Source organism: Zonotrichia albicollis, chromosome 17 (assembly GCF_047830755.1).
Source record: "Zonotrichia albicollis isolate bZonAlb1 chromosome 17, bZonAlb1.hap1, whole genome shotgun sequence".
Classification (NCBI taxonomy): domain Eukaryota; kingdom Metazoa; phylum Chordata; class Aves; order Passeriformes; family Passerellidae; genus Zonotrichia; species Zonotrichia albicollis.
In genome coordinates, this window is record NC_133835.1 from 1,393,969 (window position 1) to 1,417,001 (window position 23,033).

The following is a 23,033-nucleotide window of genomic DNA, read 5'->3' on the forward strand; positions in this document are numbered from 1 at the left end:
GTGGAGGGAGCGCTGGCTCAGTGTCACAGGGCAGGGACAGTCACTTGAACAGGCAACATGGCTTAGCCTGCTTAGCTGAAGCATGGATCTGAGCATTAGCCACCACTGCAAACACTTCTGGCCTCTTCTCAAAGTGCAGCACAAGAGATCTAAGAATCTCAAAAACTTTACCAAAAAATCCAACTCTGAAAGGAATCCCACACTCCCAGCATTTTACAAAACATCAAAGACCAGAGGACACAGAAGCTGCACAGTGGATTATTCAGGCAACATTTATTGGAGCATTTCAAGTATACAATGGTTTTACTGATGGCTGTAAGCAGCTAAGATGCAGACAGATGCCAGCAGGAAAGGGTGACCTAGCACTAGCAGGTTATGTAATTCTCATAGAAAGTTAATGATTTCAGCTGATAGGAGAGGAAGAGAAAGTAGCAGACGAAAAGTTTGGGGATAGGGAGGAGAAAATAAAGAAGTTTTTTTGAGATAATTTACTTAAATTGGCCACTCACAAGTAGCAGAAGCTGTCTGCTATTGCACTCTTCCCTTGGCATCCCAAGGACCTAAAATAACCAGGGCTGTTTCTTCCCCAAGAACAGACAGATTTTCCCTGGTAAGAATGGAGGCTCGCCCAGGCTCAGCACTTGGAGATTGAGATCCCTGGCTTTGCACTCCCAGTGAGAGCCAGGCTGTGGCACTTCCACCAGGGAGGAGGCAATGCAGGCTTGCAGCAAGAGCACACTAAACTACCAACCCCTCACTATAAGGCAGCGTTAGGTCAGGACTCTTTTTGGGTGCCTGAGCTGTTTAGAGAAGCAAGGACCACATGGCAACAAGACTACAAGGTCCTGTGACAATAACAAGGACTGTGCGTGTTTCCCAAGGACTATTTCTGAAAGACACGTTCTTAAAAAATACCTTAAAGCAGAGACTCCCCACTGATGCACAAAAAGGGCACGACTAGGGAGGGACTGAGCTATGAAGTGGTCAAGCACCTCCCAAACCACAGGTTGCATACTCTGCCCAGTTTGCAAGTTGGTACTTCTGCATTTAAGATAATAGCTGCCTCGATTGTGTTTTAGTGTCCTGCATTTATGAACAAAGAGCAGTTGAATTCAAGAGCTGAAAACCAAATTGAAACACTAACATTTAACAGGGTATCTCCAGAATTACTCCTTCGAGACTATGAAGCTCTGAGGTATGTGATGGCAACTTGGTAGTTAGGCTGGCAGAGTGCAGTGGAGCTTCTGAGCCTCCTGAATACATCTTGGTTCACCAAATGAATCAGTTCTTCCTAGCAAAATCACTTAAAAATTTATCTTCAGCAAAAAGCATTTAAAAATTCAGATCGACAACCGATTTGCAAGTAAAACAAAACAAAAAAAAATTAGAAATGGTAACAACACAGTCTGTTTAATCAAGTCAGATCTGGTTACTACAAAAACATGCTAAGGAAGGACAGCCACCAGCTCATGTCCTGGGTGCTGCTGTGCCTTCTGCCCACGTACCTGCAACTGCTTTTGAAACACTGTTTGTCTAAGGACAACCATGGAAGACAAGTCAGAGTTTAATGACAGATTTCAAACAGAAGGGCATACATACATTAAATTAACAGATTCAACCTTCGGCACAGGAGTTTGATAAGAGTTACTGGCTAGAGTCACAGAAAGTTCCAAATTTGAACAGTCTTGAACCACTTCCAAAAATTCCAATGGCTTTTTAATAGTTCCAATAATTCATGGGTATATAAAACAGACAAAGGCTTCTCCAGCAGAAGAGTTGGGGCTCCTCCAGGCTACCCAGACCACTGGTACAGAGGAGAGCTGGTTTCACTTCCCCACTTTGCCACCAGTCCACTAAAGACTAGCATTTATTAAAACCTTCTCTTATTTATTGACAACTGATTTACCAGGCAAATGCTGCAGACTGTGTCAATCATAGTGGATGGCAGTATAGAAGATTATCCAGACCACCTGTGGGGAGGAAAGGAAGGGAAGGTTATTTGGATGCCTCTGGAGAGGTGTCAGACACAGCAAACGAGCCTCAGGCTCTGCTCTCAACAGGGGACTGAATTCCAGCTTGAGGTGATCTTGGGGAGATCTTAGGATCACCACTTGTCCCAAATGGTGCCATCCAACTTGTCTGCCAGCCTCCCCACATGAAAATCCCACCACAGCCCCTCCAGGGATTTAGAGGCACCAGCTAATCAAGGGCTGTGATCAGATACCTGGGGGAGGGGAGCAAAGGAAAAACAAAGACACCCAAAGCACCAGTCCAGGTGTAACTAGTTCGAGATGGAATGGAAGGAACTCCACCAGGGAATCTGGGACAGAGGAGGGAGTGGTTGATGCATCCTTTACTACAGAGAAACCCCAGGTGTCAGCACTGTGTTTCACAGGCAGCAATCCCAAGCACTGGCACTTGGTGCTAACACATCTGCCTTCTCTCACCACTTCCCCTGCTCTCTTCCCAGCTCTTCAGAAAGTGCACCAACACAATTCACAAATCATCTTAAGGACAGCAAGAGGCTTTACCAGAAACAGTGCAAAAGATGTCATGAATCCCTCCTTCGTTAGCTCCCACGTCCCACCATACTCCTCCTCATCTATCTGCTGGAAGCTGCTGAAGTAGAGGTACAGAACACCAGCATTGATCAGGCAGAATCTGCAGGGAGAGGTCAGGAACCATCACTGCAGTGCTACAGGCTGTGGGTATCCCACATGCCATGCAGTGAAATACCTTCCATCCACAACAGAGAGGAAGCAAAGAGGAATTCTTTTCCTGCAATGCTTCCCAGGCAGCTCAGACACTGCCTCCAAAGAGCCCCTCCAGGTGAGCTTGCCAGGTTGGGATGAAGTTCACTTGACAAGGCACAACCTACTCCTGGTACGGCTCAAGAGGCAGAAATCAAAAGTTGGAAGTATCCTCAGATGTGCAAACCTGCAGGTTCTCCTGTCCTGCAGACTGACAGCAGCTCTGCCTCCAGAGAGAACCTGTGTGTGCTTCTTGATTCTCAGGCAGCTGAGAGGGAAAACAGTCACCTCCATGATCAGGGTTGGATCTCTGTGAGCATGCCAGGACCAAACAGGGAAGAAACAAGGGCCACAGAGACTCAATAGTGCTGGAGCCCCAGCACTAGGGTTCAGTCTGAGACACCTCAGTGCTCTCCAGTCTGTGCTGAGCAGAGAGAACAAACACAACCTTTTGTTTGTCCTAAGGCAGGTTTGGCTTCACACCAGCCCAGCCTGGGGCTGGGACAGGTCCGTGCCCTGCAAGGAAGGCTGTGTGGGAAGGGTGGGATGACAGCACACACACAAAAGGTGACAAGCAGCAGGCTGGAGCAGCTGTGTCACTGCACAGCACAGAGAAACCACACACACACTTCCAGAAACTTTTCATTTTCCACTGTACACCAAATCCTTCCTGATTACATTTATCACAGGAATGGGCTCAGGTGCCTGAAGGTGCCTTATCAATTCATGGTGACTAAGTAAGAATAATGAACTGTTCCTGGGGGCACTTCAGATTGAACTGTTTGTTGTAGCCAACCTGGTTCCTGCTGCAGCACCACTCCTGCCCTTTCTTGCCAAAACCAGAACACTGGGGACGAGGGACAAGATGACAATGGAATTTTGCCTAAGAAAAGCTGTGAGGCTGGAGCTTGACCACTGAGACCTTGGCTAGGCAGAGATATTTACAAACAGAGGCTCCCCAGAGCAGATGTGCAGAGAGCAGGACTGTGTCCCCACCTCTGCTGGCCCTTGAACACTTGCAGGCACGTGTCAGGCCCAAACAGATTTTCTCTTCATAACTCACTGCAGCCTTCAGACACCTCAGGGGAGGTGAGTTGGCTCCCAGGGATTCCATGCACACACACCCCCTTCAGGCACTGCCTTCCCCACCCCATGGCTGAAAGGGCCGTGTCAGGAAGCCAGGAGTGCTGCTGAGCTCTGCTGGTGCCTCTGTGCCTGCTTGGGATCCAGCCTCTCATGTTGTGAGCAAACCTTTTCTTCTTCTCAGAGCAGCTGTCCCTGGTCTGAGCAGGGCTCAAAGACCAGGACATGCACACCTTTCCCCATGGATGCTCCTTCCTGGGTGACCCCAGCAGGCACCACACTGCCAGCCCCTCCCACACGTGCAGGACACACTCCAAGGCAACTGAAATGCTAGCTCCCTTCTTCTGCCATTGCCTCTTTTAGTAGTAAAACAAGTAATAATGTTTAGAAGTATTAATCAGGCTGAGGAGAAAGAGACTGCTGGCCATGTTATGATTTGGGTGAATTTCATGTTAACCACAGGCTGGCTGTGAGACCCAGAGCAGGCAGAGCCCGCCTTTAGCCAGCCCACTGCTCACAGCACAGCCTCAAACGGGCTCCCAGGCCAGCCCAAACGTGTGAACACACACCAGACAGAAAAGGAAATGAACCTTACACTGCTATTCCCACGAATCCCTTCAGTGGAACCACTCCCCAGATGATTCCCAGAATAACCGCGATGATCTGCCGGAACCAGTAGATCACATCTAAAAACTCGTCCTGAGGAGACAAAGCACAAGAAAAATGTTGGCATTTATTCCATTTTTTTAAGGCACCACACAATTAACAGGTGAAAATTCAGCATACTGAACACTTAGTTCCCCGCTCAGAGTATAAAATATTGCACTCAGAACAGATAAAGCAGCCTGAGGCATTGTGCACCCTGGACTCTGCTTCCACATTAAACACACAGCTCTGTCCTCCAATGGGCCAACTGCAGAGGCCAACAAGTCTCTAGTCCCCTTATTTACTAAAGGGGCAATAATAATCCCCTGGAATAAAAGTTTAAAGAATTGTTTATGCTCTGAGAGTGCTGTACCCACGCTGGCCCAGGCCATCCTGCACCCAAGAGCTTTTGGGGCTCAGGGCAGCTCCAAAGCCCAGCTGTATCTCACTGGTGCCATGAGGACTGCTGTGCTTCCTGAGCAGCAGGGCTCTGCTCATCCCTCGGTCCAGGGGCCACACTCCTGTAGTTACTGTAGCCTAGCAGCAGGGCTCACACTTTAATAAGCTTCACTTCAGCTCACATCTCTTTTCCCAGCCTCCCCAGAACTGGGATTGTCCCAGCATCCCCCCAAATACCAAAGCCTTTGTGGTCCCCAAAGTCTGTGGCATGTGCCAGCTGTTCAGCTTCTCATAGAAGACAGGAATCCGTGTGAGACACAGACATCTCTTCTGGTCACTGCACTGGACAGGCAGCTCAGCCTTCAGTTCGCCTCCGAATCAAAACATTGGCACAGCCGTCCCTGCTCCCCTGCTGACTCTGAAATTCCAGCTCCGTGTGCCAGAGGCGAGGGGGCAGGGACACACGAGCCCCAGGTAAGGAAAAAGCGACACAGATTGCTGTCTGAGCCCCAGCGAAACAGAGCGAGCCCCTTCCCCAGGCCGAAAGCAAAGCCAGCAGCGGGGAGCAGAGGCCGAACCGCGCTGTGTGCCCGGGCACGGCGGGGCTGCAGCGGCGGCTCCGGGCATGGGACAGGCACCGCAGGGGCACACGGGCACGGGGAAACTCCGGAAAGCTCCGGCTGCCGTCCTTGAACCGTACAAGGGACATTTTTATTGTATCCGAGGAGAGGGTTAAACCACAAGCCCAAAGTAACGGAGGTGGCTCAACACCGTGTTTCCCTTGGCTCCACGCCCAAAGAGCAAAGAGCCATGTGCCGGCACGGGGGATCAGCGAACACGGCTGCGCTCCGCGAGCACTCACCGCACAGCCGCCCCCGCCGCTCCGGGCTGCGGGCACGGCCCCGGCACCGGCACAGCCCCGGCCCTGGCACCGGCACCGCCTCAGCCCGCCGGTCCCCGCACGGGCTTCAACCGTGCTCGGGAAGAGCGGCTCCTCCGGCACCCCCGCTGGACGGAGCCGCCGCGCCGGGCGGGTCCCGCCCCCCGCTCAGGGCCCCCTCCAGTCCCGCCGCCCCGGTCCCACCTTGTCGTGCCAGGCGGAGTCGCTGCGCAGCGCTTTGCCCCACACGGAGCCGCGCCCGGCCGCGCCGCCGTTGGCCACCGCGTGGTGCTGCGGGTGCGGCGGCTCGTCCCGGCGCCGCCCGCCGCTCATCCCGCTCCGCCGGGATCCGCCGGGATCCTGCGCCGGGATCCGCCCGCCCGGCCCGGAACCGGCCCAGCCCGCGCGCGCCGCCAATCGCCGCGCGGCCCTGCCGCACGTGACACGGGCGGGGCCGCCCCTACGGCGGCCGAGAGGGGCCGGCAGGGAAGGGAAGTCCAAGTCAAATTAAGTCCAAGTCAAGTCTTGGCCTGGCTGGGAGGGGCACAGCCCTTGGCAGCCCTGCAGGGTCACCGAGCCCTCAAACAGGCCCCGGGGGGATCCCGGTGCTCAGCCAGGCTGAGGGGCTCCACAGGGCTTGGGTGTATCTGTAGGTACACAGGGTCATGCAGCTCCTTACCTGGTTATTCAGCTGACCTTAGAGCAGCTGAACGTGTGGGGGCTGTGGGGAGAGTTATCACCGGTGCAGCCCTACAGATTTGTCTCTTTTTCGTGTCCTTGCCTTGCAGGAGCAGTGGCACTCAGGCCAGTTGCACTCCTGGGGAAGCACACAGGAATTACTCCTGCATGCTGTGGGCAGAGTATGCTTGGCTCTCTCTCTGTAACCTCCTCAGCATGGATTGTGTGGGTAGAGAGGGGCCTCAGTGACAATATTCCATATTCCAGCTGTCCCTGGCAGCAGAGTGGTGCTGCTGGGGCCGTCTGGGCACTGCTGGAAGCCCTGGATCCTGTGGGGATCCTCACTGAGCCTTGTGTGGAGCCGTTCCTCCCTTCCCTGCTGTGCCCATCCCCCTGGCACTGGCACACCTTGAACCCCAGTGCTCCTTTCTCCCAGTAACAAGCCCCAGGCCCGAGGTGCTGCATTTCTTCTTGTCCCACAGCCTGCAAACTCGATGTGCTGAGCATCTCCAGAGCCTGCCTGCAGCTCCAAAGGCTCCAGCAGCAGCTGCTTTGCTGCCAGCAGGGCCTGGAGGCCGTGGGTACAGGCTGACCCTGTGTGGGGTCCTTGTCCCAGAGCTCTGATCACTTCCAGCTGGGGAGTGCAATTGAAATACAGATTATGCAATATTCTAATGGGCTTATGGAGAAGTATCTTGCCCTGCTCCTGCAAGGCCATCAGGCCCTGATCACCTCCAGCCCCTTGGGCATTTGCCAGAAGCCAGAGGCTGCTCCAAGCCAGGGCAGCATGGCCAGGAAGGGGCCAGTGTGGGGACATGGCTGTGTCTTTGGCAGCTCCTTTGCCTCTGACCCCCACGGCAGGGCCAGGCCAGACGTGTCCTGGCTCCAGCCCTGCTCCCCAGACACTCCTCAGGTGCTTGGGGAGAGTGGAAACAGTGTCCCTGTCCTTGTCCCTGTCCCCACTTCACAGGGATGGAAATGCCTACATGGTGATGATGACACCTGGGGTCAGGGAACTGACCTAAAATTCACACTGTTTAAAAAAAAATGGCTTGTTTTACTCCATTTCCATTGCCTGATGCTGAGAGAGAGAGAAGCAAATTGAATTTGGGCTTGAAAGAGCCAGAGGGAGACAGGAGAGGTGCCAGAGGGCACAAACAGGCCCTGGTAAGGGATGTGTGTGGCATACACGTGGAAGCAGGGACAAAGGATGGCATGGGCAGCCCTGGGCACAGGCAGGGAAGGCAGGAAGGGCTGCAGGGGCTGCAGAGCTGCAGGAGCTGCCGTGTGCCTGCAGCCCCTCCAGCGGCTCCCCCGCAGGGCTCCGGGACCCCTGCCCAGAGAACGCAGAGCTCAGTGAGGGACTGCAGCCACCCCCGAGGGCTGCAGCGGGTCCTGCTCCTGCGGGGCTCCTGGGAGCACCTGGGCCCTGCTGGAGCTGGGAAAACTCTGGGACCAGCCACGGGGTGGCAGCTCAGGCTGCCTGACTCCCGACTGGGGTTTTTTGGTGTTTTCTTCTTTTTTTTTTTCTTCCTTTTTTTTTTTTTAAATAATTTTTATTTTGTGTGTGTGTTTCCCCCCCCTCTTTCCTTTTATTTTTTATTAAGAAGACAAACCTTCTGGGTGTCCCTGTCCAGCTCACGAGCATGGCAAAGGTTCTGTGCTTTCCCTGGCTTGTCTCCACCCTGGCATAGCATCCAGCAGCGTTTCCAACTCTACTCCTGCGTTCTGCTGGCTTCTGAGTCCACAGCCCGTCCTTCAGAGGGCTGCAGGCAGGATGCCTGCTTCCAGCCAAGGGTCAGGAAGCTCTGTGGCTGCCCAGGGGAGGCAATGCCCCTGCAGATTTCATCCAAGCAGCACAGGGACATGGGGAGGATGTCCCCAAGTCAGGCAGACTCTTGGCAGAGCAGGTCTGAGCTTCTGAGCCAGTGGGAGCAAGCTCCGTGCCTGGGGCAGGGTCTGGCCAGCCTGCCAGAGGGCACAACCACTGCTTTTATATCAGGGCTGAAACAGTTTTTGGGGGGTTTTAGCTGTTGTTTGCAGTGATGCCCTGCAGGAGAACGGCAGCTGAAGATTAATTTGTGCCACTGCTCATTTCTGTTCATCTGTGCTGCTGCAAGTGCAGCCTGTGTGCTCCCTGCTGTCCCCTCTGGTCAGGGTCTGGTCCTCAGCCTCAGGTTCCCACGTCTCCATGGGCAGTGATGGAATTCCTGGGAATGCTGAAGCTGGGCAGCTGGGCAGCTGGGCAGCTGTCCTGTCACAGACATCTCTTATGAAAAATCCTTTCCTTAGAATCTTTCCTCTTGAGAAGCTGAGAGGCTTCAAGAACAAAATGTAAACAATGGTTATCTGCTGCTGTGGGATGCAACAGGTAGATCTTTGATTAACTCATGTAGTTGTTTCTAATTAATGGCCAATCACAGCCCAGCTGGCTCAGACAGAGAGTCTGAGACACAAGCCTTTGTTATCATGATTTTTTTTCTATTCTTAGCTAGCCTTCTAATGAAGTCTTTTCTTCTGTTCTTTTAGTATAATTTTAATATAATATATATAATATATATAATAAAATAATAAATCAAGCCTTTTGAAACATGGAGTCAGATCCTTGTCTCTTCCCTCATCCTCGGACCCCTGTGAACACAGTCACAGCTGCCCACTCAGGGCTGGGTCCCCAGGAGAACAGTCCCTCTCAGAAGTACTCCTTGTGTCTCCCTCTTGCACCCTCCTGCTCCTCTGCAGGCCCAATTCTGCCCCTGCTGTTGTGGCACCCCACAAAACAGAGATAAACCTCCTCTGGGATGATGTCTGGAGGGGCATCACCCTCCCAAGGGGGATCCCACAGGACCAGGAGCTCCTCTTGGTGGCTGCAGGACTGTGATGAGGCTCAGGGTTGCTGGTGGGAAGGCAGCAGTGAGCAAGAGCTGCTGCCCTGGAGAGGTGTCCCAGGATCAGTGAGAGTCCCGCCTCGGGTGTAGGAGCTCCCATCCCTGTTTCTGCAGGCTCTGCATCCCTGCTTGGCAATGGGGCAGTTCCCAGCTGCTCTCTGCCCCAGGCCACTTGTTAGAGACCTTTGAGGGGCTGCCTGACCCTTCTGGCCACCGTTCCCTGTGTGGCCCCCACGGTGCAGCCTGCGGACACTCTCTGGCCTTTCCAGACACCCCAGGGCTCCGGTGCTGTGGCAGCCGCACCAGCAGGGACCTGCCCCCCACAGCCGGAGCTGCCCCAGGTGTCCGTGTGCCCCGGGCAGTGCCACCCTCGGGGCGTGTCCCCCGTGTCCCCCGTGTTACCGGGCTTGGCGGTGCCCGGTGCCGCTGCGCGTCCCCCCGCGGCACGGGGCGCGCGTGGCCACCGCTTTCGTCTATATAAGGGCGTCCCGGCCCCGCGGCCCCGGCCCCGCCGCATTCTTCTGCCTTGTATGGGCCGGGCCGGGCCGGGCCGGGACCCTGGGCCCGCCCGCCCCGCCGAGCCGCCTCCGCAGAGCCGCAGAGCAGAACCCGCACGGCCCCAGCTCCGGCAGCTCCCGGGAGGGACAGGTGAGGGCACGGGAACGGGACCGCCCCGGGACGGGAACGAGGGGTTCGAGATGGGAACGGGACCGTCCCGGGATAGGAGTGAGCCGTCCGGGATGGGAACGAATGGTCCGGGATGGGAACGAGCGGCCCCGGGATGGGAACGGGACCGTCCCGGGATGGGAGTGAGCCGTCCGGGATGGGAACGAGCTGTCCTGGGATGGGAACGAGCTGTCCTGGGATGGGAACGAGCGGTCTGGGATAGGGGACGAGCGGTCCGGGACGGGAACGGGACCGCCCCCGGGACGGGAACGAGTGGTCCGGGATGGAAATGAGCGATCTGGGATGGGAACGAGCGGCCCCGGGATGGGAACGGACCGCCCGGGATGGGAACGAGCTGTCCTGGCATGGGAACGATGGGTCTGGGATGGGAACGGGACCGCCCCGGGATGGGAACGAGCGGTCCGGGATGGGAACGAGCGGCCGCGGCGGAGAGAGAGGGGCGGGATGGAGCAGGGGATGCAGCGGGAAGGACGGAGCCTCGGGGAGCAGGGGAAGCAGCCCCAGCCGTCCCGGGAGAGCAGGGGCAGCTGGCCCCGCTGCCTCGGGGAGCAGAGAGGCAGCCCCGCCGTTCCTCCCCCTCTGCGGTGCTGGAGCTGGTGCCGAGGTCAGCCCTGGGACGGGTCGGGGCTGCAGGAGGATCCCGGTGTGCCCTGCCGGGCATCCTGTGCCCGGGCAGCCTCTGGCCAGTCCCGGCAAGGGCAGGTGGGGATGGGTCCCGCGCCAAGCTGAGGGTGGCTGTCTGCAGTGCCTTGGAGCTGGGATAGCCCGGCTTCCCCGGGGCGGCAGAGCCGCAGGAGCAGATCCCTGCCCGTGCCTTCACCCACCTCCTGATCTCTGAGACTGTTCCAGTCTGAAACATCTGCTTTTCCTCCAAGTGGTTTTGCTGGTGACCAGGGCCAAGATCCGGATGCATGCATGATGCTCCACATATCTCCCCTGTGGCTTGGGAGCCACTTCAGGCAATAAACTTCTTTAAGGCAGAAAAGCTTTATTTAGCTCATTTCCTTCAGCCTTAAGGGCAGAGGGATGTTGTGTTTTGTTTAGTCTTTCCCATGAAAACTTGAAGCCCTCTTGGCTTCCCTCCCAGCATGCCCTTTTGGTACAAAATGTTTCGACTGTGATAAAAGCCAGGCAAGCTCTAAAACATGGATGTGTAGGAGAAGGGGGCGGCCGGAGCTGAATTCTTTGGAGTGGAACATCCCCAAGTGTTAACAACCGCTGCTGCTGACCAAAGATGGTTGGGTTCCTTCAATCGCTGGAATTTTTTTCCTCTCTCCCTGGCAGGCTCTGTGAGGTTGTAGGAGGAGTTTGCGGCCACCTCCCCCCTCCGAGGCGCTGCGGCCACATTCCCCCGCCGAGGTGAGCCCCTTAATTCCCCTGGGAACACAGCAAACGCCGGCCAGGACAGTCCTGCTGGCTGCCCGAGGCCACGGGGACCTTGTGCCTGTGGTGCCTTTCCCGGGCATGGGAAGGGGCTGGGTGCTCTGCACACCGAGGTGTCTGTGCCAGGGCTTCCCCTGGGGGCTGCAGGATCTGAGCTTTGGAGGGGGGTGTGTGTGTGAGTGTGTGTGTGTGTGTGTGTGTCACACGGTGAGCTCCTCGTCTCCTGCCCTTGGTGGGAAGCAACGAGTGCAGAACCATCTGCTGAACTTGCAGCTGAGCCCCACAGCTGTGCGTGGGCCTGGCCATATCCCCAGAGTGCGGTGGGAGCTGGGGAGGGCTGGGATGAGCTGGGCTCCCCGGGGCTCGCTGCACACTTTGCTCTGACTGATGCTGCCCTGGGCCTTCCTCCCTGGCATCAGTGCTGGTGCCTGTGGCTGGGCTGCAGACACAGCCCAGGGCTCAGGGTCTGCTTTCCTCTCACCTCCAGGCTCCCTTTCCCACATCTCTGATAAGGCCATAAAAGGAGCAGAATGGCAGCTGCCTGCATTCCTGCAGTGGCCAGTGGGCTGAGGAGTCCTCCTGCAGCTCCCACTGCCTCTGGCTGGCAGTGGGGCTCCCCCAGCACCAGAAACCCTCCTTGGTGAAGCTGAGCAATGCCACATCCCATGGCATCCTATGCAGGGCTGTACTGTAGGAAAGGGCTGGTTTAACAACAAAAAAAGCAGGGAAGATGAGCTGCTCCCTGCTCCCTGCCCCGGTGAGCAGCCCCGGGGCTGCGAGAGGTGCCTGCGGCTGGCAAAGCTTTAGGGTGGAAGGATGTTCAGGATGCTCCCCATCCTGTGCCAGGGGCATGCACAGGGCACCAGCTCACCCCGATGTTCCCCCTCCTGTGCCAGGGGCATGCACAAGGCACCAGCTCACCCTGCCGGCCCTGTGCCACCCTGGAGCAGGGTGGGAGCTGCTGACCTGCCAGGGGGCTGTACGTGCTGGGGCCGGTGCTTGCCCACAGTGAACGTGGCTGCTCAAGGCTCGCTGGTACTCACAGCTCTCCTTGGGGAGCGGCCCTGGGCAGAGGTTTGAGCACAGTCCCCTCTGAGGAGCCGATGTTTGCCCTGCAGGAATGTCCCTTGGGACAGCCCAGGCTGCTGGAATCGCTCTTTGTCTCCCTGACCCAAAGCATCCAGCTTTGGGCACATGGTGCCAGGATCCTGGGGAGGAGCTGCTGGAGCAGATGGCCCTGGAGCAGATGTCCCTGCCGGCTGTGACAGGGACAGCAGGGCAGTCCCACTGCAGCCCCCTCAGCATGTCCAGAGGTGGCTCCTGCTGGAGCAGCTTCTGAGCAGCCCCCCTGGGAAACCCTCAGCAGCATATCCTGGGAGATCAGAGCTTCAGGATCCGTGTGAACGCCCCCGGGACTGGGGACAGGCTGCTGCCACCTCTGCCCTGTCCCCTGCCTGTCTCTCCTCCTTTGTGTACCCTGGCTGTCACAGCGCCCTCAGCCCAGTGTGAGCTCTGGCCAGGACAGGCAGCACGGCAGGAGCTGCAGGGGAGGCTGGAAGCAGGCAGGAGGGAAGGGTGGGGCTGGGACAGGCTGCCTGCCCTGGTGGCACTGCCTTTGGTGTCCCTTTGGCTTGTCCCACCCTCCCCAGCACAGCCAGGAAGCAGCACCAGGATGGGGTTGCTTGCTTGGTTTTTACCAAGGAGGAAACACATGGCAGTTTATATTTCTGATAACTGTGGGTCCTTTCCTCTTTCAAACTAAACTATTTACTAATTTATGAGCTCTTTAGGTCAGCCCATGGTCCCTTGGGCCTGGCTCTCATGTGGGGAGGCACAAGCCTGGCAGGAGATCATTTTGCCTCCACTGCAGGAGACTGGGAAATTGTTTTGGCAGGAGCAGTGGCAGAGGGACAAGGGAACAAGGGCAGCTGTGACAGGGTGAGCTGGGGACCAGGTCAATGTGTGGCTGTCACCCAGCACTGACCTCCTGGCTCTGCTGCCCAGGATCCACAGTTCTGGGCTGGGGCAGTGCTGGGACGGGAGCAGGACCTGTGTCCCTGTGTGTCCCTCCTGCTGAGGGGACACTGGAGCTTTGGGGGCTGCACCATTGGTGTGAGCTGAGGCCAGCCCAGCTTGCAGGGCATCATGCCCAGGCATTCCCTGCAGTGCTCCTGGAGCTCCTGGGTTTTTGGGAATCCCACAAAGAGTGGCTACCAGGGGAGCGTGGCCATCAAGCCCTTGTGCAGAGCAGGGACTGCTCCAGCTGAATCAGCTCTGGCTGCAGGTCCCTGCACAGAATCCATGCACAGGAACCTCTCCCCACACTGACCCAAAAATCTCTTCCCAAGTCCCAGCCAGCCCAAGGCAGCTGTCAAACAGCACAGACAGAATGACTGAGCTGGACCTTGGGACTGAGCATCTTTCCAGGGCACATTTTGGATCAAACTGCAGATCCATGCACTGTCAAAATTGTACTTCATCCTGCTGAAGAGCACTGTCTCTGTGGAGATGGTGCCAAGCTGTGCTGCTGCTGCTCACAGTCAGGGCAGGGTAAATATTTGGATAATGTTAATTCATGTGGTGAGAGCAAAACTCCTGCTTATTTCTATAGTCTTCTGCTAATAATTCTGCTAATAATTGGATGTGTTTTGAAAGCTGAGCCCAGCGCCATGGGCCAGCAGCAGAGCTTTTATTTCTGGCTCTGACTCTGCCTGGTGGTGTTGTAGTGTTGAACTGAGCTTCTCATGTTGCTGCCATGGGACGTCACCGGCCCTTTCCACCTGGGGGTGTCCCTGGTGCCACCTGGGGGTGTCCCTGGTGCCACTTGGGGGTGTCCCTGGTGCTTGGTGGTGCCTGGCAGGGCACGCGGAGAGGGGCTCCTGCAAAGAGCTCTGTGGTGCTGGAGGAAGCAGCAGGCAGAGATGGACTGGGGGATGAGGTCTCTGCTCAGCCACGGTGGGCTCCCAGTCCTGCTGCCCCCTTGGCTGGCTGGTGACAAACATCTCTTCCCTGCTGGGCCCTGGGGAAGGAGGGAGAGTTCAGGGATGTGGGAGGGTTTGGTGGCGGCTGTCAGGTGTGAGGCCAGCACAAGGGAGGGGCTGAGGGAGGTGTGGATTCCATCCTGGAATGGGGAGCATAGGGGGGATGAGGGAGGGCTCCTGGGGACATGGGGCATGTTCCCTGCAGATGAAGGGCCCTGCTTGGGTTCTGTGGGTGCTTCCACAGTGGGATGGGAGCCTTGTCAGGATGTGGGAGGAGTGCCCAGCCCCCTCCGGGCCTGGCTGGTCACTGTGGTGTGTTGAGCTGTGATTTGGCACTGCCTGATGCCCTTGGAATGTCCTTCCAGCACAGCCCAGCTATGGGAACCTGGAGACCACAGCAGGCTGAGGACCTCGCTGGTGGTCCCCTGTCCCAGGGACCCCTTACCCCTGCTACCCCTTGAGGGAGTGACAGCAGGAAGGGGAGACCTGGAGAGTGGGTGTGGTGTGGGGAGGGCAGGGGGAGGCTCTCTGGAGGCTGTTGCTCTGCTCTGGTCCCTGCCAGCACCAGAAGATGTTCCCCAGGTCCCCGTGGTCCCCCTGGGTCAGCACTAAGGACCCAGCTGGGAAGCAGCTCCCAGAGCACGTCCCAGGGCAGCCCTCTCAGGGTGTCCAGCCCTGCTGCACTGCCTGGGCTGTGTCCCCATGAGAGGATGTGGCTCCTGAGCTGCTCCATCCCTGGGCACTGGTGGGGAGCCCAGGTCCTGCTGCCCACCCGGCATGGGGCACACAGGGCACAGGAGTGATTCTCTGCTCTTCCACCGTGGAACCCCTTCATGATCCATTCATTTGCTATTGCCCCAGCAGCTGCTGCCCAAGCCAGACGCTGGCCAGGAGGAGAGGCAGGGCTGTGTGTGAGGGAGGAATGGCTGCAGCACAAACACGAGGGCTCAGAGCACTGTCCCTTCCCTGGATTGGCCTTGGGCCAGTCTGTCCCACAGGACTGTCCCAGCCTCTCCCACAGGACTGTCCCAGCCTGTCCCAGTGTGTCCCACAGGACAGGGAGGGCAGCAGCAAGAGGTGGGAGGGATGGATGGATGGATGGATGATGGATGGATGGATGATGGATGGATGGATGATGGACAGATAGATGGATGGATGGACAGAGAGAGGGACATGGGAAGCAGTGGTGTGTGAGGAATGTGCCTGGAGCAGATTATGTGCTGGGCCTGGAGAGCCTGTCAGAGCAGGGGCAGGTGGTGAGGCATGGCCACAGTGACTGAAGTGCTGAAACCTCCATGCCCATGGCCCCAGGACTGGCACCCAGGCGGGTGCTGGGCCAGGTGTCTCTTCTGTGCCCAGATATGCAGAGAGGACAGGCAGTGAGGGGGTTTGGGGGCTGCAGCCCTGGGGGACGGTCCTGGGGAACTGCAGTGAGCACTGCCTGCTCTGTGACTCATCAGAGCTCAAGTCCTGCCCATCCCCACGTCTGACCTCGTGTCTGTCTCATTTCCCTGTGTTGCCCAAGTGTGTGACAGCTAGGGAAACTGAGGCACAGCACTGGAGGTGCCAGGGGCGGTGTGTCCCTGCTGTGGCCCCCTGGCTCAGCCTGTCCCCAGCCCTCCTGATGCTCCTGCCCCCAGGTACTCCCCCAGCCACCAAGATGTCCAGCAAACGTGCCAAGGCCAAGACCACCAAGAAGCGCCCCCAGCGCGCCACCTCCAACGTCTTCGCCATGTTCGACCAGTCCCAGATCCAGGAGTTCAAGGAGGCTTTCAACATGATCGACCAGAACAGAGATGGCTTCATTGACAAGGAGGATCTGCACGACATGCTGGCTTCCATGGGTGAGGACAACACTGTGCCCTGTGACCCTGCAGGTCCCTCTGCCCCCGGCACCAGCTCAGGGGCAGGGAGAGCTGCAGGGTGACCTCGTGCCCACACCCAGGCTGACCTCATGCCCACACTGTCTGTGCTGGGATGCCTCAGAGCCCAGGGTGGGATTTCTCTGCCCCACCAGCTGACAGAAGGGGTGTTTGTGAGGTGTCTGAGGGCAGCAGCTCTGTGTGCTGCTCACAGGTGCACTCACCAGAAGGGAAGAGACCCTTGGAGCTGGAGAAGCTCTGCCCTGGGAGCAATGACCAGCTGCAGCCATGGAGTGTTTGAGCAGTCTCACCCCAGCATGTCACTGGGGCTGTCCTCATGTGGAACAAAGCCCTCCCATTGCTCTCAGCTGGGAGGACAAAGGCAGGTCCCCGTGCTGGGCTGGCTGGGACTTGCAGCTCTGTACCCTCTCCCTGCCCCGAGCCATTCTCCTTTGCTGCAAACCATGGCTCCCTCCTCCCACCCCCTGTGGTACCTCCAGTGCGCTTTGGGAGGTCTGTCAATGATTGACCTGGCAGCCAAACCTGTTCTGGGGGTCCTGCCTGACCACGGGAGGGATCTCCCTCCTCCAGGGAGCTCTGGGAGCAGAGAGGGGCCAGCGCTGGGGGCAGGACCTCAGCAGAGCAGCTGAACCCTCCCCGCTGCACCCACGGGGGAGCAGTGCTGGGGACATCAGCAGCACGGGGCTGGTGTGAGGACACTGCTGCCCCTCTCCTCGGAGCTGCCAGGGGGTGGGAATAGCCACGGGTTTCATCCCAGTAACCCCAAATTATTACTGCACTTCCCCCAAGGCAGAACTTGTTCTCAGGTGTAGATGAAAGCACCAGGAGAGGTGCTGAGGGGGCAGCACTGGGCAGAATCTCCCTTCTCCTGTTCGTGGGGTGGGGGAACAGGACCCAGCAGATCAATCTGCAATGGATAAAAGCCATTCCAGCTGTTTGCATGGGAGCTGGGGAGCAGGGCCCTGCATCCAGCCCTGCCTGTGTCCTCAGGGAAGAACCCCACTGACGAGTACCTGGAGGGGATGATGAGCGAGGCGCCAGGGCCCATCAACTTCACCATGTTCCTCACCATGTTCGGCGAGAAGCTGAACGGCACCGACCCCGAGGACGTGATCCGCAACGCCTTCGCCTGCTTCGACGAGGAGGCCTCAGGTAGAGCCTGGCCCCTGTGCCCAGGCAACACGGGGCTGGGCCACAGCACCGCGGGGACAGTGGGACAGTCCCCAGGCAGCTCCAGAGCCACAGCACTGCAGGGACAATCCCCGGGCAGCAGCACGGGGCTGGCCCACACACTGCAGGGACAGTTCCTGGGCAGTTCCAGAGCCACACACTGCAGGGACAATCCCCAGGCAGCTCCAGAGCCACACACTGCAGGGACAATCCCCAGGCAGCTCCAGAGCCACACACTGCAGGGACAATCCCCGGGCAGCTCCAGAGCCACAGCACTGCGGGGACAGTGGGACAATCCCCAGGCAGCTCCAGAGCCACAGCACTGTGGGGACAGTCCCCAGGCAGCTCCAGAGCCACAGCACTGCAGGGACAATCCCCAGGCAGCTCCAGAGCCACACACTTCAGAGACAGTCCCACAGTCCCCGGGCAGCTCCAGAGCGTGCCCAGATCTCCTGGTGCCCCTGCTAACGCTGCCCCCTGCCCTCCTTGCAGGCTCCATCCACGAGGACCACCTGCGTGAGCTGCTGACCACCATGGGGGACAGGTTCACCGACGAGGAGGTGGATGAGATGTACCGGGAGGCGCCCATCGACAAACAGGGCAACTTCAACTACGTGGAGTTCACTCGCATCCTGAAGCACGGCGCCAAGGACAAGGACGATTAGAGCCCGCGGCCACTGACCCCTTGTGCCCATGCCCTGCACATCCCCCGCCCCCTGGCCCCCCTTGCTGCCCCACAGCAGACTCCTCCCACGGAAACACCTCCCAGGACCATCACCCTGCACCAGGACACGCTTGGAGGGGCGCACTCCCATCGCTGTGCTGCCGTGTGCCCATCCAGCCTTCCCCTCCCATCACCTCTGCCACACACTGGGCGCCCCAGCCTTGCTGTGACCTCCTCTCAAAGCCACCATGCCACTGGTCCCGGGGCTGGGGCGAGCATCCCCTGCTGCCCTGCAGGGATCTGTCTGGGGCCAGCCTGAGCGAGCCCCATTCAGGGCCACAGCACAGAGGAAAAGCCTCTCTCCCTCTCCTCCCACACTCCCCCCTCAGGAAAGAACCCCCACTTTGTCCCTCCTCCCTGGCTGCTTTATGGCTTTAGAGCCTGAGATCTGGGGGATTCAGGAAGCTGGAGGGTGTATAAAGGCTGATGGGTGTGACAGACGTGTGCTGTGTGTGCTGCCCCGTGCCCCCGTGCTGTGCCCAGGGCTTTGGGAAGGTGGCTTTGGGCACTGCAGCTCCTCAGCCTGCTGCCCTCGTCACCCAGGGCCCCTGGCAATGGGGCAGCCTGGTTCTGAAGCCAAATTGCTCTCAAATGATGCAAAATCAGCTTGAACATCATTTTCTGCCTTAGCTGGTGGGCTGAAGGTCGTTCTGCTCAGCCCTGTGTCAGGATGGGCAGTGCCAGCCATGCTGCCCATATCAGCTGGCCCAGGGTCCCAGGGGCTTGGCCACCCTTCTGTGTCACCCTGCACAGGTGGGGGAGCAAGAGACACAGAGGATGAGAAATGGGGAGGAGCTTTGTCCCCTTGGTTTGGTTATTTGTCCCCTCCCTGACAGGGGTGTGGGAGCATGGGGCGCTCCCACCTTGTGAAATGTGGTCTTAAAATGCTGCTTGAAGGCTGCCCTGGAGGGAGGCACGAGTTTCCAGCAATTCTTTATTTAAAATGGCAGGACAGACCCACAAAGCCTGGTGAGGGCATAGTGCATGGCAGAGGTGCCACCAGTGCTGGGAAGGATTGGGTAGGGTCTGTAGGAGCTCCATGGGCATCTGCTGGGCTCAGAGGCACCAGAGACACTCCAGGCCCCTGATACTCTCTCACCTGGGAGATGATCCATGGATGAGAATCTTCTCCTTGGTCTCAGTGCTCCTGTTTTGCAGGCACTACCAAGACCAGGAAAAAGGAAGTAAATTATCAGATGTGAAAGGGTGACCTGTGATCTCCAGGGAGTTCCCCAGGTCAGGGCTTGTGCTCTGCAGCAGCAGCCCCAAACCAGCACCTCCAGCCTCATGGGTACCAAGCTTGTTCCTTAATTCACTGCTGTGGCAGGGAAAACCTACAATTCTCCCACAGCCAGAGAGAAATCCCAGGCCTGAAGGCTTCTGGAGGCCTGGATGATTTATAAAACCTTCACTGTGACACCCAGCAGAGAGAAGAACCACAGACATCCTCTGGGGCATGAGCTGGGGGCAGAGGGGCTGCCAGGGCAGCTGCATGTGGCAGTGCTGCTGAGCCCCTCTGAGCCCAGGGATCCCTGTGAGAGCAGCCCAGCTCCTGGCAGTGCCAGAGAGGGATGGACTCAGGGACTCGCTGCTGCTCCAGCTGGGAGTGCCACAGCTCAGCCTGGGGCTGTCAGAGCTGCTGCCCCAAGCAGCTGCCAAACCTGCTGGGTCTGAGCTGCCTCTCCACTGCTGGGGCTGTGGTGGCACCGTGGGACTTCAGCCCTGAGGCAGCAAAGCAGAACAAATTTGTTATTGGACACTGAGGTATTTATGGGAAGAGTAAATAAACTTACTCCACTGGCACAGGTTTCCCAGAGCAGCTGTGGCTGCCCCACCCCTGGAAGTGTTCAAGGCCAGGCTGGGCAGGGCTTGGAGCACCCTGGGATAGGGAAGGTATTAGCAGGGGGAGGAATGAGATGGGCTTTAACATCCCCTCCAACCCAAACCATTCTGGGATTTGATGCATCTGTGAAACTCCAAAACTGTCTGGGGTCACGTGAACCTCATGGAGCTCAGCCAGGCCAAAGGCAGGTCCTGCACCTGGGGCAGCCCCAGCACAGCACAGGCTGGGAATGGCTGCGTGGGGAGCAGCCCTGGGACAAGGACTTGGGGGTGCTGCTGGTGACAAACTGGATGTGACCTGGCCATGGGCACTGGCAGCCCAGGAAGTCCCCTGTCCTTGGGCTGCATCACAAACAGCAGAGGCAGCAGCAGGACCTGACCTGACTGGTTTCAAAGGTATCAAATAGCAGCAATATAAAGCCATTCTTTTCAGAAGTGTTCACTTGGGGCAGGGGGACACCAAGTTAGGTGAACCTTTTGGCCAGTCTAGAAGAGCTGCAGAGCTGCTCCCAGTGCAGCAGTGTCTCCTGAGCTCGGAGGGCCCCTCCTCTGGGTCACTTTGTGCCCGAGGCCCCCGGGCTGTCCCTGGCCCTGTCCCCTCTGCAGCCTCCCCCTGGCTTTTCATGCCCAGGGATGAGATGCCCTGAGCCTGCTCTGCTCCAGGCTGGGCAGTGCCAGCTCTCTCAGCCTCTCCTCATGGCAGAGACGCTGCAGTCCCTCCATCAGCTTCATGGCCCTGTGCTGGACTCTATCCAGTCTGCCCCTGTGTCCCGTCCTGGGCAGCCCAGCTCTGGGCCTGCTCTGTGGCACTCCCAGGGCAGCCCAGGACCCCCTGACCCCAGTGTTTGCTTTTCTCAGTGCTCTCAGCAGTGCTCTGAGCTCCTGGTGTCCCCACACTCCTCGTGCCATGTCCAGAGATGTGAATTAGAGGAACCTCAGAGAGGAAGAGGGTACAGCAGTGCCTGCTGAGAGGGTCTGTTCTGCCCTACGGCCTCCAGGAAGGAACCAGAGCAGAGCTTCCCGTGGGAAGGGGCAGAGGAGATGCAGGGACTGCAGTGCCCAGGACAGGGGCTCCAGCTGCATCCCAGCTCTCAGGACCAGGGGTTTTTCCTGCTGGGGGATCCCAGCCTGCAGCAGGTCCAGTGGCCTGAGCAGGGAGCAGGGCCTGCTGCTGGAGCAGTGGCCCCAGGGGCAGGGTGGCAGCAAACAGCCAGTACAGCCAACCACAAATCCAATTTGCCTTGCTAAAAATGCAGATTGAAGATCAGAGAGTGGGCAGAGGATGGAGAGAGTCTGGTCTGGGAAGTGCCCATACCTGGGAGTCTGGCTGGGGATTCCAGCATCCCCCTGGGGTGCCAAACATGCCCCTGGGAGTTCCAGCTTCCCCTGGGAGTTCCAGCTTCCCCGGGATTTCCAGCATCACCCTGGGCCTCCCAGAATCCCTCTGGGTTTCCAGCATTCCCCCTCAGGCTCTCGTTGGCCGATTGTTGTTCAAATTGCTGAAGTTTAGCAGTATTATCATGTCAATGGGCCCGGGCAGGCTCAGCACGACAAGCTCGGAGTGGGAAGGGCAGGGAGATGCTCCTCAGCCCCTTCCCTGGCCCCTCATCCCCGAGGCTCCTCAGTCCCCATCAGCCGGGGGCTCTCGGGATGCCAGGCTGGGCTTGCCCAGGGATTCGGGCTCCTCCCATCAGGCACCCGATGGGATTTTCCCAAATTGTTCCACAGGAAGCACAGACAGATGGAGGGAGCCGGGGGTGGCTCACGGCCCAGCCCGGGGGGGCTGAGCTCGGGGACCGGGTCCCGACACAGTTCCACTCAGGTCATGGAAGATTTAGGAGCAACAAAATAAGTGATTTAAGGAGTTCTCCTTTTTCTTTTGCCATTTAATCCCTTATTGCACCACATATCCTGCTTTTCCCAGAGCAAGAATAGCCCAGGAAAGAAGGGATTTTGTAGCTTTTTCCAACACATGAAGGGATTCCCATCTTTTAGTCTGCAAGCAGCAAAGAGGGGAGGGAGGGGAGCTGCAGCACAGGTGGTGGAGCCTGGGAGGGGAGAGCTGCCCCTGGGGCAGGTGACATCAAGGCCGGGGTTGGTGGGGAGAGGTGGGGCAGGGGTGAGGTTTGGGGCTGTGCCCCAGCAGCACACAGGCCCTGGGGGTGCCCACGCTGTGCCCAAGACAAGAGAGGGACATCCCAGAAGGGACATCCCCAGGAGATGCCCCCCAGGACAGGGACTCTGGGCTGGCTGCAGGGCAGGGTTCCCATGGTGGCACTTTGTCCATCTCAGGCACTGGGATGTGGCACCACGGCTCAGAGCAGCTCCTCTCTCTTCTTCTCACCGATGAAGGTGCCGCCCTGGGGGATCCCTGATGGACCCATCCCCTTGGGCTCCACGGAGCACCTGGCAGAGGTGACAATGCCGCCCAGCCCCACAGGGCACAGGGACACACAGCTGGGCTGGGGGGATCTCATGCTCCTCACACCCTGGACCAGCAGCTCATAAACGGAGCAATTTGGTCTCCAAAACTCCAAAGGTGACCTTGGGCTCTGCTGGGGTCAGGGAGAGGCACAGGGAGAGCAGAAAGGCTTCCAGAGACCCTGGCCAGCCTGATGGCCATGGCACAGCAAGGGCTCCACTGGGTTCCTTCTCAGTCACCACCTTTGCTTGGAAACACCTTCCTGTGTCACGGGAGCAGTGATGTGCTGGGCTTCTGATTTCCCATCTGGTAAAGACAAAACGAGGCACTGGTGGAACTTCAAGGTGCTCTGAGGTCCCCAGGATTGTCACCCACACCTGCCCCTGCAGCTCCTGTCCTTGTCCCTGTCCCCTGCCCACAGGCACCGGTAACCCCTGGGGCCCAGCTGCAGCATTCAGCCAGGGGAAGGAACTTGTGCAGTGCCTTGTGGGGCACCCCTGCGTGGGTGTCCCCGGGTGGGGGTTCCAGAGGGGGTGTCCCTGCTGGGTGTCCCAGGGTGGGGTTTCAAAGGGGTGTCCCAGGGTGAAGTTCCAAAGGGGTGTCCCTGCTGGGTGTCCCCAG

General features: G+C 58.2%; 2 protein-coding genes across 3 annotated transcripts; one reads left to right on the forward strand and one right to left on the reverse strand.

The window, feature by feature from the left end:
- Positions 1–247: 247 nt before the first annotated feature.
- RAB5IF (RAB5 interacting factor) lies at positions 248–10,974 on the reverse strand. Of its 2 annotated transcripts, none has more exons than XM_074553404.1 (4): positions 10,832–10,974; positions 4,429–4,532; positions 2,532–2,661; positions 248–1,970 (listed from the first exon to the last, which is right to left on the reverse strand). In XM_074553404.1, the coding sequence occupies exons 1-4, from the start codon at positions 10,934–10,936 to the stop codon at positions 1,929–1,931; spliced, it is 381 nt and encodes a 126-aa protein (XP_074409505.1). In that variant the 5' UTR covers positions 10,937–10,974; the 3' UTR covers positions 248–1,928. The 2 variants fall into 2 exon arrangements, with proteins under 2 accessions (XP_074409505.1, XP_005495313.1); XM_005495256.4 differs by lacking the exon at positions 10,832–10,974 and adding an exon at positions 5,962–6,192.
- MYL9 (myosin light chain 9) lies at positions 9,772–18,588 on the forward strand. The gene is made up of 5 exons (XM_074553403.1): positions 9,772–9,968; positions 11,292–11,366; positions 16,012–16,215; positions 17,245–17,406; positions 17,917–18,588. Exons 3-5 carry the CDS (start codon positions 16,032–16,034, stop codon positions 18,087–18,089), a joined length of 519 nt encoding a protein of 172 aa, XP_074409504.1. The 5' UTR covers positions 9,772–9,968; positions 11,292–11,366; positions 16,012–16,031; the 3' UTR covers positions 18,090–18,588.
- The last annotated feature ends 4,445 nt before the right edge of the window (positions 18,589–23,033 follow it).